This window comes from Hyla sarda, chromosome 11 (assembly GCF_029499605.1).
Source record: "Hyla sarda isolate aHylSar1 chromosome 11, aHylSar1.hap1, whole genome shotgun sequence".
Lineage (NCBI taxonomy): Eukaryota > Metazoa > Chordata > Amphibia > Anura > Hylidae > Hyla > Hyla sarda.
In genome coordinates, this window is record NC_079199.1 from 478020 (window position 1) to 494354 (window position 16335).

At 44.8% G+C, this 16335-nt stretch overlaps 1 protein-coding gene across 5 annotated transcripts in view; it reads left to right on the forward strand.

Moving 5' to 3' along the window:
- Nucleotides 1-16335, forward strand: part of NRXN3 (neurexin 3) — a 504944-nt gene that overhangs the window by 446254 nt on the left and 42355 nt on the right. For all 5 annotated transcript variants that reach the window (XM_056546700.1, XM_056546697.1, XM_056546699.1 and 2 more), the window contains 3 exons: nucleotides 7010-7181; nucleotides 14412-14489; nucleotides 16157-16237. In XM_056546700.1, the coding sequence (XP_056402675.1) occupies nucleotides 7010-7181; nucleotides 14412-14489; nucleotides 16157-16237 (331 nt within the window). The remainder of the gene's footprint in view (nucleotides 1-7009; nucleotides 7182-14411; nucleotides 14490-16156; nucleotides 16238-16335) is intronic.

Sequence of the window (16335 nt, forward strand, 5' to 3'; positions counted from 1 at the left end):
CACATGTGATGCAGACCTGAAAGTGAACATTGGGGACACAGTAAAAGCTTCCTATGGCAGGTAACAGGATTTAGTCAGCAAAGATTTGTGCAGATAAATGATATTTTTAATTAGTGTCAGATCCAGTGCTGCCCCCTTTGGTTGGGAGGAACATGCTGTGTCCCAGACACCATTAGTTTTTAACAGATGTTTTGGATGAAATGAAAAGTGAAATCTGATAGGATGCTGCAGGCAACACCGTCCTGGGGCCACTAAGGATGGTGATGGCTTATGATATGATAGTGTGGGGTATCCTGGGTGCAAGGTCGGTGAAAACATCTAGTAACAGTGTCTATAGAGACAGATCTTTCTTGGTGTGCAGCTGTGGTCACATACATGGTGTTGGCCTCCAGGTTTTAAGATCATAACCCATAGGCTTGAACACTTTCTGTACGTTCAGCATCAATCAACTATCATGGAGTTGTAATGTTGTATCGACTAACCCTTCAGCACACATGGGAAAAGTTTAGATAAATTGTGGCTGCGTAACCATGGACCTGTCAGTCAGAAGATGGCCTGGGTTTATAAGAGTGGCTCGTACTGTGTGATAAATCTGTCCTAAGACACTCTTGCCTTACTTCTTACTACCTATTGGGTTTGGTGAACAGAAGAACGATGATCCAGCACTTGAAATCCGAAAAAGCTTTATTGAAGATCACTGGACACAGGTAAAACCAACCATACCATCAGATGCGTTTCGAGCGCATGCGCTCGAAACGCGTCTCATGGTATGGTCGGTTGTACCTGTGTCCAGTGATCTTCAATAAAGCTTTTTCGTATTTCAAGAGCTGGATCATCGTTCTTCTGTTCTACTGTACAGGCACAGATCCGTGCACTATTGGGTTTGGTGCCTGATGTTGTATTTCATGCTACGTCTTCTTCTCCGACAAGGCGTTAAGTGTCTTAAACACAATGTAATGCATGGCATGTATGCATGCTTTCTTCACTGCCGAGTCCGAATTCTGGTGCATTTATTACTGTCTGAGTTTGTAGCCAGTTCGGAGGCTGCAAAAACATGTATTTTTCACAAAGACAATTATTTCCAGAGTTTAAGGGTCCTATTACAGTGTTTAAGAGCCTGTATTATCGTGCGGGAAGCACACACCATTGCTGGGTCATTCATGCAGCCCTTCGCTTTCATCATTCGTCGGCCCTATTACGCAGTGAGACGTGCAGCCATTGAACAGTGGATGTTTAACCTTTCGAAAAGTGAATAGCCAACAAATTAGCATTTGGCCATTCGTTGGCTAATCGCTGGCCTTATTACACAGGACTGTATGGGACAATTATCCTGTGTCTCTGTGTGTGTGGGACAGTGCCTTACTACCTGGGGTGGAGTACTGTGGAGAGGGCACCAAGGTGAGGATGCTGAAGATTCACTGTGAAGACGTTCTGTAATAATTCTGCCATTACTGTGATAAAAATGAAAAAGGAGAGTTATTGTTGTGTAGACTCCTTCAGCCTTCCAGGATTCATCCACTCATAACCTGTCAATACTACATAGGGCTATTTGTCAAGATGCTCCACAGCCATGAGGGAATTTATCACCCCGCCACTGCTATTGATTTGTGGGGCCATCTTTAGGTCTAGGACTGTCCGCGCGTCTGTATGTAGGGACGATCCCTGCGCACACACTTGGTGGCAGTGACCTGGGCAGCCATCATATCATCCGTACTCGTCCCTATGACAATTGCTCTGGGGGTCTCTGTGCAGAATCAGTGATTTCCCCTGTTGCAGTCTTTTGAAATTGAAATTGATTAATTTAAAAGTGGCTAATTACCGGCAGATTCATCATGATCTGGGACGAGCTTCTGTTAGTGACTGAGCTGTCAGTGATAAAGAGCGAGCTGCACTGTGGTCCTGCCAGTGCTTATGTGTTTAATAAGAAATGGATTAGTGCCAGACACTATACAAGGGCTGAGGATTGATTGATACAAGGCAGAAGGCCTCCGCATAGATGGTTGCTGCCGGTTCTGTGAGCGCAGGTCGGTGCGGCACTCCGCTCAATGAGTCGCCCTCTAGTCCCTGGCCTGGCTCAATTTAGCTGCCTATCATCACGCTCTTTTTATGCTGCTTCTCTCTGTTAGAGCCTGTGACTTCCATTATCAGCGGATGTTTAGTAACTTCTTACAGAGAACATCAGGAAACAATCTAAGAAAAATCAGCAGCCAAAACCAGGAGATGGCCACAGATCAGTCATTTAGCAGTGAGAGCCACCGCCAACATGTCCTAATTAGTTGTTTACTTAGAAAAGTCAACATTTCTTATTTAGTTATGGCGGCCATTTATAAAGATGTAACAGAAGGATCCCCTCCATATTGTCACTTAGAAAGTTACAGTCAAAGAGTGACAACCAGTATGGTGGATTATCCAGTTTTAACAAAATAGGACTCCAGTGTCACTACAGTATGTAACACTAAACCACTAATCTCAGCCTCGTTACTGGGGTCGTGTCAAATCCGTACAATCCTGTTACTGTCCTAATGGAAAAAGATTTCTCTTACTAAGTTCAGTCATTTCTGTCCCCTTGTTCATGATATTTAGAGATTCTCTGTTGCCTGGTATTGTGCTGAGGGACTGGCGTAAGGTCTAGGTCTTCCCCAGGTGATAATAGACCGGTAAGCTTTACGTGCATTGTGGAAAAATTGTTTGAAGGACTGATAAGGGACTACATACAGGAATATATAGGGGATAATAGTATATAAGTGATAGCCAGCAGGGGTTTACTAAGGATAGAAGTTGTCAAACCAATCTAATTTGCTTTTATTAAGATGTGAACAGAAGCCTTGACAGAAGGATGACTGTGTCAATAGAGGGGGGTTGTATATAGAGGGGGGCGGCTGTGGATATAGAGGGGAGGCTTTGGATATAGAGAGCCGGCTGTAGATATAGAGGGGGGGGGCTGTGGATATAGAGGGGGGGGCTGTGGATATAGAGGGGGGGCTGTGGATATAGAGGGGGGGCTTTGCATATAGAGGGGGGCTGTGTATATAGAGGGGGGCTGTGTATATAGAGGGGGGCTGTTGAAATAGAGTGGGGGTGTGTGGATATAGGTGGGGGGTGTGGATATAGAGGGGCGGCTGTGGATATAGAGGGGCAGCTGTGTATATAGAGGGGCGGCTGTGGATATAGAGGGGCGGCTGTGTATATAGAGGGGCAGCTGTGGATTTAGAGGGGGCTGTGGATATAGAGGGGGGCTGTGGAAATAGAGGGGCGGCTGGGGATATAGAGGGGCAGCTGTGGATATAGAGGGGCGGCTGTGGATATAGAGGAGGGGCTGTGGATATAGAGGGGCGGCTGTGGATATAGAGGGGCGACTGTGGATATAGAGGGGCGGCTGTGGATATAGAGGGGCGGCTGTGGATATAGAGGGGAGGCTGTGGATATAGAGGGGCGGCTGTGGATACAGAGGGAGGCTGTGGAAATAGAGGTGCTGCTTGCGTAAGTAACATGACAAGCTTATTTATTTTGCAAAAAAGCGGACAACGCGTTTCTGCATATACAAAGTGCCTTCCTCAGGTCCAAAACGTACAATGCAAACTTCTTGAATAGTATGCAGAGTTACTGGAGATGATCCTGTGTGCAGTGTAGCGCTGGCATTGGTACGGCCTCACCTGGAATATGCTGTTCAGTTTTGGGCACCAGTTCATAAAAAGGACACTGTGGAGGTGGAAAGGGTGCAGAGACGCGCGACTAAACTGATAAGGGGCTGGAACATCTTAACTATGAGGAAAGATTAGAAGAATTACTTTTGTTTAGTCTTAAGAAGAGACGTTTAAAGGGGTACTCCGCTGGTTAACTGTTTTGTATTTCCCCATTCTCCTTTTGTCATTTGGTTTACCATTACATCCCGTTGTGGACTGCGTTGTCCCCACTTCTCTTGTGCTGCTCCTTTGTGTCGCGCAGTGGTTTTGATTCCCGTCATGACTTCCTTTCTTTCCTATTGGCTGAACTACTTTGTAATCCTGGCCTCTTATGCTCATTATATTCATTCGTGCCGCCCATGATCCGCCCTTGTGTTTCTCTCTTGGGACGTCACTGCCCTTTTGTCTGGTCCTGTCAGTCAAACTTGCTGGCGCTCTAGTCTGCACTTTTCTGGTGTGCATTGACCGAACGTCAGCGCTGACATGGACAAACGAACGCAGCAATGCGCACTAAGCAGGCAAGGAAGAGAGAGACAGGAGATGGACGCAACGCTAGAAGGAGGAGCAATTTAAACCTGCAAGAATATTCAACAAGGGGTGTTCCGTGGAGCTAACTCATGAACACAACATGGCCGCAAACGGGAAAAAAAAATTGTTGTCACCAGCAAAGCGGAGTCAGTGATACTACAGAACTTCTGGACCAAACATGAGGTAAGTTTGGCAAAAAATAGATAGCGACGCCATCAAAAAGCACAGGATATTGCTGCTCATCATAACACAAGGTATTATTGGCTCAAAAATTAACCAGCAATAGAGTTCCCCTTTAAGGGGGATATGGTCAACGTATATAAGTATATAAATGACTCATACAAAAAAAATATGGGTAAAAACTGTTCCAGGTTAAACCCCCTTAAAGGACGAGGGGGCACTCGCTCCGTCTGGAGAAGAAGAGGTTTAGTCTCAATGAACGAGACGCCTTCTTTACCATGAGAACTGTGAATTTATGGAATAGTCTACCTCAGGAACTGGTCACAGCAGGATCAGATGAGGGCTTCAAAACAGGGTTAGCTACATTCACTACAGGGTTAGATACATTCCTAGAACAATTTAACATTAATGCTTATTTCCTTGGTTGAACGTGATCGACGCATGTCTTTTTTTTTTAACCATATTAACTATGATTTTTTCAGTGTTCTTAGAAACGTCTTCCACAGGTGAGGTCATAGCCGCAGAATGGGAATCACTTTAAAGGGGTATTCCGGGCATAAACATCTTATCCCCTATCGAAAGGGACGTGACGTCACACCACGCCCCCTCCAACATAGAATGCATACTGCTGCAGGGAGATTGTGGGGTCCCAACAGTGGGCCCCCCGCGATCAGACATCTTATCCCCTATCCTTTCCATAGGGGATAAGATGTTTTTGCCCGGAATACCCCTTTAAGCTTTACCCCCCCCCCCCCCATGTGACAGTCACAAAACATACTCCTATGCTTGATAACCAAAATATTTCCAGAATAATTCCCCTTTATCCTCCATTGCATTCTCTGCCTCCCTCATTTTTTTTCTATATAATCATTATGGCCCCTGCTCCTCGGAAGTATCCGTGGGTTTTCTAGTTTGTCTATCTCGGCACTCTAGAGCATATGGATAGGGACGAGCATTAAAAGCCTCTTGCAGATTGCATTCTCCTCGATGACTGATGTGTAGAGCGTGGGTGGCTTGATGCGCACTGATCACAGGGCTGACAAATTTCACATAATGATCTGTAATCCACCTCTAATGTCTGAGGTATATTTCCTGCTCTTTCATGCACAGCGGCCAAGGTGATAGGTCTGGTTCCCCTCTAGAATGTGATGTGTCCACCTCCATCCCAGGCTACGCACAATCACTTACAGCTTCTTCCAGTTACATTTTACCAAAGAATTGTATTATAGCTTAAAATCCTAAGATACTGATCCGCTCAGTAGGACATAGTCCCGGTGCAGTCCCGGATTGGTGTACTGTAGGATTTGGGCCTGGGCAGTGTAATGGACATCAGAACAAGTGATCTCCTGGCACCAGAATGTTTCTCCTGTGTAAAGAGCTGGCAGCTTGTGCAGATGACCCGCGTGAGGGTCTCTTCATGAATTTCTAAGCATTCAGAAGTAAGTTGGTAGATGAAGGATGAAGCTAGAGTCTTTAGGTGTCTCTATACCTTAAATCGGTGCTAAATGAAGATGTGTTTGTCTTCACATTAGAGAGAGGAGAATAAGCCGCAGCCATACACATGAGATGGACGGCTGGGGCCACAGAAAGGAATCAACGCTTCAGACATGCAATGCTGTGCTCCCCTACATGTGGCTCTCCAGCTGTTCAGCCAACAGTTGTATGGGTATGCTGGGAGTTGTAGTTTTGCAACAACTGGAAATCCACAGACAAAGACCACTGATCTAATGTGTATAGCCCCCCTAAGGTAACCATACTAGGGTGGAGTGGATGGGATAGACGGTATAGCATGGAATGGGGTGAAGGTGCAGGGCACATGTTGGGCTGTGCCATCCTATGTGGTTTGGATGTGCAGGGCACCACAAGAAGGTTTGGCTCAGGGCCGGCTGAGAAAATAGACCGCTGAGAGCCCCTTCTTGTTGGGGGCACTGCTCCACCTGCTGCAAGAAAGTTAGACAACCAGCATCCAAACCACTCGCTCAGCCAGCAACATGAGGAGGAGGTTTGTTACAGTGTGTCACCCCATAAGTAAGTTGGGGCGTGTCAAAGGGTGGGCCACTGGGCGGAGTCAAGGGGGAGGCATAATTAGCTTTGCCTAGGGTGGCAAAAATCCTTGCACCAGCCCTGATTTGGCAGCGGAGGTTTGCTCCAGATGGCAGCTTCACAACTTGTCTTTTCTTTGATGGGAAGGCTCAGACGATGGGTCATATTTGCATTCATGTGATCCATGGTGTAGTCTGCCTGTGTGCGCCAGATCCCAGATGTCTACTGAATCTTATCTGCAAGTGTTACTAGATTGGTCCCTGAGCAGCAGTAACCGGCGCCGCAGCTGAGGATGAAACTCTAACATTTATGCTCAATTGGAATAAAATGTATTCAGGTTTTTGCTCTGTGAGGTTGGGCCTCAGCTGAGGGACTCATAATCCTTAACCACTTGGTTTAATAAAGGAGACTGTGCTTTTGCTGATAGGAGGCGAGCACCATGAAGTCTCTATATGGGACATATTCACACACTGCTGCTTGTGGCTGATACAACACAATTTAGACCTGGTAGAGGAAACATGCCCATCTTGTCTTCTTCTCTTTCTGATATCTTCTGTATTTTTTTTTCTATTCAGGAACAGGGGAAGGTTGGAGTGACCTTTAACATTGGGTTAATGGATATATCTATACGTGAAGACAGTAACCCTGTGAATGATGGCAATTACCATGTGGTGAAGTATACTCGGAATGGAGGCAATGCAACTCTACAAGTGGATAGCCGGCCCGTCAACGAATACTACCCAGGAGGTATCCACACTACACATATACGTCCTATAACACTGTCTAGTGGAGAAGCCTGTGAACCCCAGACAGGGTTGGGTCAATGAGCAGTGAGTTTGAGAACCAGAAGGGCTTCCTAAGAATGGACATATCTTTTCCTAAACTGTCTACGATGTGGTTGGCGTACTGGTGAGATGGCTGTGCAGAGGGTGCTTCATGGATGGGTGCTCGTCTGGTGTACACACTCGTAGGCAGAGCAGGAATTTCATGTCGTCCTTCAGAGTTTGTGGACAGATAATGGCAGGAGGGACAGGGACCACTGGACACCTATTTATTCATATTCTAGCATGCACCTGTATTTTTATTGCCAGTAAGCCCCTTATCGGTAAAATTCCTAGCGTCAGATAGATTCCTGCTATATTACGGGTAAGTAAAGCCTGTATTACCCCTGTTATTATTGTGGAAGAATTCAGTGAAGAAGATGACATTAGGATTGCATTCTATTGCTGGGATACTGGTTGTCTATATACAGTGATCCCTCAAGTTACAATATTAATTGGTTCCAGGACGACCATTGTATGTTGAAACAATTGTATGTTGAAACCTGGTAATTGGTTCTGAAGCCCCAAAATGTCATCCAAAAATAGGAAAACTTGAGGATTAAAGAAAAATAAGTAGATCACTAATACAGATAAAGCAAATCCTTACATATAAAAGTAATAAATATCTGCTGGGAGCTGTAATCACTGTCTATGTAGAGGACAGGAGCTTCTTCAGGGTCCTGTACAGTACACAGTGTCCTAAAAAAGTAACATGGAGCCGCCCTCACCTGGTGTCCAAAGGAGCAGCTAACCCTTGTACAGGTAAAGACTACAGAACATGGAATACCTCCCTGTACTGTAGGGGGCGCTACCAGACACCAGTCAGTACATACACTTCAGTAATACAGGTAAAGAGTACAGAACATGTAATACCTCCCTGTACTGTAGGGGGCACTACCAGACACCAGTCAGTGCATACACTTCAGTAATACAGGTAAAGAGTATAGAACATGTAATACCACCCTGTACTGTAGGGAGCGCTACCAGTCAGTACATACACTTCAGTAATACAGGTAAAGAGTACAGAACATGTAATACCTCCCTGTACTGTAGGGGGCGCTACCAGACACCAGTCAGTGCATACACTTCAGTAATACAGGTAAAGACTATAGAACATGTAATACCACCCTGTACTGTGGGGGGGGGGGGGGGGGCTACCAGAAACAAGTCAGTGCATACACTTCAGTAATACAGGTAAAGAGTACAGAACATGTAATACCTCCCTGTACTGTAGGGGGGGGGGGGGGGCTACCAGTCAGTACATACACTTCAGTAATACAGGTAAAGAGTACAGAACATGTAATACCTCTCTGTACTGTAGGGGACGTTACCAGACACCAGTCAGTGCATACACTTCAGTAATACAGGTAAAGAGTACAGAACATGTAATACCTCCTTGTAGTGTAGGGGGCGCTACCAGACACCAGTTAGTACATACACTTCAGTAATACAGGAAAAGAGTATAGAACATGTCATACCACCCTGTACTGTAGGGGGGGCTACCAATCAGTACATACACTTCAGTAATACAGGTAAAGAGTACAGAACATGTAATACCTCTCTGTACTGTAGGGGGCGCTACCAGACACCAGTCAGTGCATATACTTCAGTAATACAGGTAAAGAGTACAGAACATGTAATACCTCCCTGTACTATAGGGGGTGCTACCAGACACCAGTCAGTGCATACACTTCAGTAATACAGGTAAAGAGTACAGAACATGTAATACCTCCCTGTACTGTAGGGGGCGCTACCAGACACCAGTCAGTGCATACACTTCAGTAATACAGGTAAAGAGTACAGAACATGTAATACCTGCCTGTACTGTAGAGGGTGCTACCAGACACCAGTCAGTGCATACACTTCAGTAATACAGGTAAAGAGTACAAAATATGTAATACCTCTCTGTACTGTAGGGGGCGCTACCAGACACCAGTCAGTGCATACACTTCAGTAATACAGGTAAAGAGTACAGAACATGTAATACCTCCCTGTTCTATAGGGGGCACTACCAAACACCACTCAGTGCATGCACTTCAGTAATACAGGAAAAGAGTACAGAACATGTAATACCTCCCTGTACTGTAGGGGGCGCTACCAGACACCAGTCAGTGCATACACTTCAGTAATACAGGTAAAGAGTACAGAACATGTAATACCTCCTTGTAGTGTAGGGGGCGCTACCAGACACCAGTCAGTGCATACACTTCAGTAATACAGGTAAAGAATACAGAACATGTAATACCTCCCTGTACTGTAGGGGGAGCTCCAAGACACCAGTCAGTGCATACACTTCAGTAATACAGGTAAAGAGTACAGAACATGTAATACCTCCTTGTAGTGTAGGGGGCGCTACCAGACACCAGTCAGTGCATACACTTCAGTAATACAGGTAAAGAATACAGAACATGTAATACCTCCCTGTACTGTAGGGGGGCGCTACCAGACACCAGTCAGTGCATACACTTCAGTAATACAGGTAAAGAGTACAGAACATGTAATACCTCCCTGTACTGTAGGGGGCGCTACCAGACACCAGTCAGTGCATACACTTCAGTAATACAGGTAAAGAATACAGAACATGTAATACCTCCCTGTACTGTAGGGGGAGCTCCAAGACACCAGTCATTGCATACACTTCAGTAAAACAGGTAAAGAGTACAGAACATGTAATACCTCCCTGTACTGTAGGGAGTGCTACCAGACACCAGTCAGTGCATACACTTCAGTAATACAGGTAAAGAGTACAGAACATGTAATACCTCCCTGTACTGTAGGGGGCGCTACCAGACACCAGTCAGTGCATACACTTCAGTAATACAGGTAAAGAGTACAGAACATGTAATACCTCCCTGTACTGTAGGGGGCGCTACCAGACACCAGTCAGTGCATACACTTCAGTAATACAGGTAAAGAGTACAGAACATGTAATACCTCCCTGTACTGTAGGGGGCGCTACCAGACACCAGTCAGTGCATACACTTCAGTAATACAGGGGTTTTACCAGTAAAATGTCCATTCTGATTGGTCGGTTCTTTCAGCCATTGACAGGTATCACAGATCTGGACTGTCTGTACATTGTATGTTTTGTCTGGTTTATACTTACAATGGTCCAGAAAAGACCAGAAAAGATCATTGTATGCTGAGAATATTGTATGCTGAGAATATTGTATGCTGAGAATATTGTATGCTGAGACCATTGTATGCTGAGAATATTGTATGCTGAGAATATTGTATGCTGAGAATATTGTATGCTGAGACCATTGTATGCTGAGAATATTGTATGCTGAGACCATTGTATGCTGAGACCATTGTATGCTGAGAATATTGTATGCTGAGAATATTGTATGCTGAGACTTGTATACTGAGAATATTGTATTCTGAGAATATTGTATGTTGAGAATATTGTATGCTGAAACCATTGTATGCTGAGAATATTGTATGCTGAGACCATTGTATGCTGAGACCATTGTATGCTGAGACCATTATATGCTGAGACCATTGTATGCTGAGACCATTGTAAGTTGAGGGATGACTGTACATGAATCCAGTGCTGGGTATAAGGCTGTTAGTTTCCTTTGGGTCCCCGCATGCCCAGGCAGAATATATAGATTGAAGTGTGGACCCTTAATAATGGATAGGAACAAAGCCGGACCACCATGCTGCTTCTGAGATTCCAGGTTTCTATCTTCATAGACGGATTGTGGACAGATGCCAGGAAGGACCTGGACTGGTTGCATCTAATCGGTTTCATATTGATTAGGACATGCGGCTTATTAGTTGTGATCGTTCAGCTCGTCGCCCTGTAAGCCGCCATGTGTGGGGCAAACCCCGCACCCTGCATGTCCTATATCAATATCTCCAGGTCTACCGCCCACTGCTGCCATCTCTTCCCCATCTCACTGATCATCCTTCTCCTGCCTGTGATCTGACAAACTGAATACAAAGACACGTAACACAGAGATTAAACCCTTTCACCTTGAGGGTGAGGAGAGACTGAGGGTGAGGAGAGACTGAGGGTGAGGAGAGACTGAGGGTGAGGAGAGACTGAGGGTGAGGAGAGACTGAGGGTGAGGAGAGACTGAGGGTGAGGAGAGACTGAGGGTGAGGAGAGACTGAGGGTGAGGAGAGACTGAGGGTGAGGAGAGACTGAGGGTGAGGAGAGACTGAGGGTGAGGAGAGACTGAGGGTGAGGAGAGACTGAGGTTGAGGAGAGACTGAGGTTGAGGAGAGACTGAGGGTGAGGAGAGACTGAGGGTGAGGAGAGACTGAGGGTGAGGAGAGACTGAGGGGGAGGAGAGACTGAGGGTGAGGAGAGACTGAGGGTGATATTCCAGGGAGTACATAGAATATCTGCACATTTCTCCTCACACAGAGCTCAGGAAATGTTTAAATGATCATTTTCCCTACAGTCAGAAAGGTCGGATTTTTAGGGACCTTTTTAGTCCTAAATTGAGGTCTGTTAAGCGCAGGTGGGAAAGCATTTGGTGCATTTGCTGACCTCTGCTGTCCATTTTAGGAACTGTCCAGAGCAGGAGAAAATCCCTATAGCAAACATATGCTGATCTGGACAGTTCCTAAAATGGACAGCAGAGGTCAGCAGAGAGCACTGTGGTTGTGACATCACAGGAAATGCATTTCGTTTTTGGATTTCTCTTTAGTATACAGCCCCTAAAAAGTACTGGAAGGATTAAGATTTTTTAATAGAAGTAATTTACAAATCTGTTTAACTTTCTGGCACCAGATGATTTAAAAAAAAAAAAAAAAAAAAAAAGGTTTTCCACAGGAGTACCCCTTTAATGTTTTGCTACATGTCAATAAATGTCAGTAACTAGTATAGAGAGGATCTATCTCATTATGGAACTTGTGCATATATAAAATTAAAGGGATTATCCAGGAAAAAAATGTTTTTTATGTATCAACTGGCTCCAGAAAGTTAAACAGATTTGTAAATTACTTCTATTAAAAAATCTTAATCCTTTCAGTACTTATGAGCTGCTGAAGTTGAGTTGTTCTTTTCTGTCTAAGTGCTCTCTGATGATACCTGTCTTGGGAACTGTCCGGAGTAGAAGCAAATCCTCATAGCAAACCTCTTCTACTCGGTGCAGTTCCCGAGACAAGCAGAGATGTCAGCAGAGAGCACTGTTGCCAGACAGAAAGGAACAACTCAACTTCATCAGCTGATAATTATTGGAAGGATTAAGATTTTTTTAATAGAAGTCATTTACAAATCTGTTTAACTTTCTGGAGCCAGTTGATATATATATATAGATAGATAGATAGATAGATAAAAAAGATCCTGGAATACCCCTTTAATTTAAACTTTTATATTAAAAATAAAATAGTTGCTTGAAGATAATATTACAGAATAAAAAAAGTGATCAGGACAAGAAGCAGCAGTTATCACTTAATAAAGGTCTAGAGCAGTGGTCTCCAACCTGCGGACCTCCAGATGTTGCAAAACTACAACACCCAGCATGCCCGGACAGCCAACGGCTGTCTGGGCATGCTGGGAGTTGTAGTTTTGCAACATCTCAAGGTCAGCCTGTTGGAGATCACTGCACTAGAGCATTATAAGGTGTTGGGGAGATTTAGGAAAAGTTGCCTATAGCAACCAATCAGATCGCTTCTTTCATTTTGCAGAAGCCTTGTTAAAAGTGAAAGAAGTGATGTGATTGGGCCTCTTTTCCTTTGACCTGCGGCTGGTATCCTGATGTGCATTTGTTGTACGGAGCCGTCTGACATGTAAACTCCTTGTTCCCACTTAACCTGTCGCTGTGCATTATTTTGCCGAGCTCAGCATGGACTTGTGTAATAGCAGAGAGCTTGTACAATTAGATGAGGATGCAGACACTTTGCGGGTGACACGGAGCCTCCTCCACAACAATAATCCGGGGCTTTTAGCCGCTTTTCTTGTAAGTGACTTTGACAGTGAGTTCCATCCATCTGTCACAGCATCAGTTTCCTGAGATTCCTATGGGAGCCAAGGCGTCAGTCCAGCTCCCCCGCCCTCTCCTCCAGCCGCTGGCAGACATTACCCTTGTGTTTTTCTTGTCTGTAAAAGGTGACCGGTGGGGGGGGGGGGATCCCCTGGAGATTTCAGCTCCGGTCGGGAAGTTAATGCTGGCTTGTGGAATACAACTGATTGTATATACAGTAGCGGCCTGACCCTACATTTGGCGCACACTGTGCTGCTGTCTGGGGTTTGTCTGCAGGAATTTGAAGTTTTATTTGACTTTCTTTAGCTCATTTGTGAAATAATATCCTTGCGGTATGAATGATGATTTTCTAGTTTAATTGTCGGATTTACTGCGCCATTTTGTTGCTTCCTTTGTGGATTTCCAACCACTGCTTGTTATTCAGCCCTGGTTCCTGGAGCAGTTTACATGGAGTCTACAAACAACCAGACTGTGACCTAATAGAAAGACATAAATATTATATAATGTATTGATGTAAAAACCTTGGGAGGGGGTCAGTTCATCAAGGTCCAGCACGTTCTTTGGTGTCACCTAAAGGATAAACCATAGTCAACAGCTGAAAACCAATCTATGAATTGTGACAATTTCATTAGGTAAAATTATGGGAAATTGACTCCAATCCAGAGCAGACTCATATAGGAAATAATTAGAGATGAGCGAACTTCCAGTAATTCGATTCGTCATGAACTTCTCGGCTCAGCGGTTGCGGTTCTCCGGTGGATACAGTCCTAGGAAAGTCTCCAGCCACCGGAGCACTGGAAAGATGAACTCATTTATGCAGGATAAAGTCATCAACCGCCAAGCTGAGAAGTTCATGACGAATCGAATCACTGTAACTTATCTCTAGAAATAATGTCAGACTTTTTGTATAGTTGTAGAGGTGCACGTAATTCTATTTAAGTCTGTGCGACAATTTAATAAAACAGACGTATGATCTAAAAATACACTGGGAAACCTCCTATTGTGTAGCAGTCACAAAGACCGCCAATAATTGGACACTTTAGTGATGTCACCTGACCGCTCGTGGTGGGACTGGAGATGGACAGGCCACACTAAATGCCAGAATCACTTATAGTGATGAGAAGTTCTTGATCTCTGAAGCCAAAGGTCTTCACAATTGTTGACCCACCTGTGTAGCGGACTCTAAACCCTAATAACACTGTCTTTTAAACCTTAAGGCAATACTGAGCTACACCAAAAACCGAAACTGTCCTATAAGTTGCCTCGGAACCCAGACGACGGCCAGCAAGACAAAGGTAACTAACTTGGCTCTGACCCTGCATGATCCCTAGTGCTGCATGCTCATGGTGGAATGCTGTGTACTTTCTGCTCCACAGGCTCAGACACTAACAGAGTCCGGATGTATCCTCTGTATATTAGCCAGAGGTAAACTACTGAATAGAGTGAGGAATAAGCCTGACTTCATCCACTAAACAAGCTTATAATTTACACAGCCTGTATTATAACCAAGAAGGGAAAATATCTGACAGACGGTAACCCTGAGCCTGTAGCAGCCTGAATTTCTTTAGTGCGCTGTCCCCTTAACAGTTAATCCTGGATTATGGTGATGGGGCTGTCACCCGGGCATGTGCATGTTCCTGCCTGATGCCCATTCCCATGGTGGTTGATGCATGATCTCTATGAGCACTGGATCCTCCATTCATACACCCACTCAACAGAAGCGGCTTCCTTCATTACTGTCGTGTTCAGTTATTTGAGGGAATATTTTCTGAAAAGACAGCTGTAAAAGGCGTTGTGTAATCTCGCACAATATAGTTTGTAACATTGTAACGCACTGTATGATCCTTTATGTCTGTCTGTCTTTGGGTAGGTTCACATGAACACCACCTATTCTGTCCAGAATCCTGAATGACAGGGCAGATGTTAGGAGCAGGGTCAAGGGTCAGCCGAGGACACAGATATCAGACACATTTAGAGAATATAACTGATACGTAATGTCACAAACCTGTCCCTAGAAATGTCTAACAACAGGGAGTCCTGTAATCCTGCGCTTTCAACGCCTTCTTTTCCTGTCTTTCCAAGTCACTTTGCATGAGCTTGCAGAGGAAAGATCGGCTCTGACTTCATGTTCTTCTCCAGGTCACAGTTTATGGCTAAAATCCAGGTCAGAAAATGATGGAAAATAGTCTGCATCAAATAAACACTAGTAATTGTGACCCTGAGCTGCCTGAAGTTAAAGCTGTTTCTAATCCGGTCTCATGTCACTCAATCCACTCCGAGGAAGCTCATTGCCTGAATGTTATGTCACCCACAAACAGTTGTTGGCACTGTCCTCCTCCCACCTATGGGTAGAAATGGCTGGCGCTGGATAGTAGTCCAATCTATTATTACAGAATGGATATGTGGAGGCTTAGACTTGGCCACGCTGTCCATCATGTTACAAAAAACAAACACTGGAGCAATTCTGGTTGGGAATACGACGTGGCCGCATCTCAGCCATAACACGTTTTGTGCCCTGAAGCCGCCATTTCTTAGCATTGTCTCCAGATCTCTGATTAAACCTTATTTGTAGAGAAGACACTTTGTTGTCTCTTCCATCTCATCGACTGTCCCACAATCCAGCTGTGAAACTGGGATTAATGTTGTGAACCAACCTGGCGGCCAATCAGTGGCCATCTTTACTGCCTTCAGCCACAGGCTTTTTCCTATTGGCTTAATGCAGTCTCTGTGTTGATCACTTTCTAGTAATCCTCAGCTGGTACATACGATGCTGTTCATATAAAGCAGCGATCTCATCTGCACTGCATCTACATTTCCCAGAACCTCTGCATTTTTCCTAACATTGCTCGTGGTAGGAGGATGGCTGATATTTTTTTCATTTTCAATTTGGCTGCTGAGGTTTCTCTGGAAACTGCCTGCAGACTTTTTTTTTTTTATCCAAACCGAGGTCCCTGTTTTTCAGGGCTCAGTATCTCAGGAATGGAAGATGGCACAAGACTTCTGAATCCTGAGTTCAAGAGAGTGGGAACTGGCGTTGCAAAAGGTACCAATAACATTATCTGTCCTTGGGTTTTTAAAGCAGCAACCACCAAGTTTTCACCTTAAGTGAAGAGCGGTCTCGTAAGTTCTAGGTGGCTAATC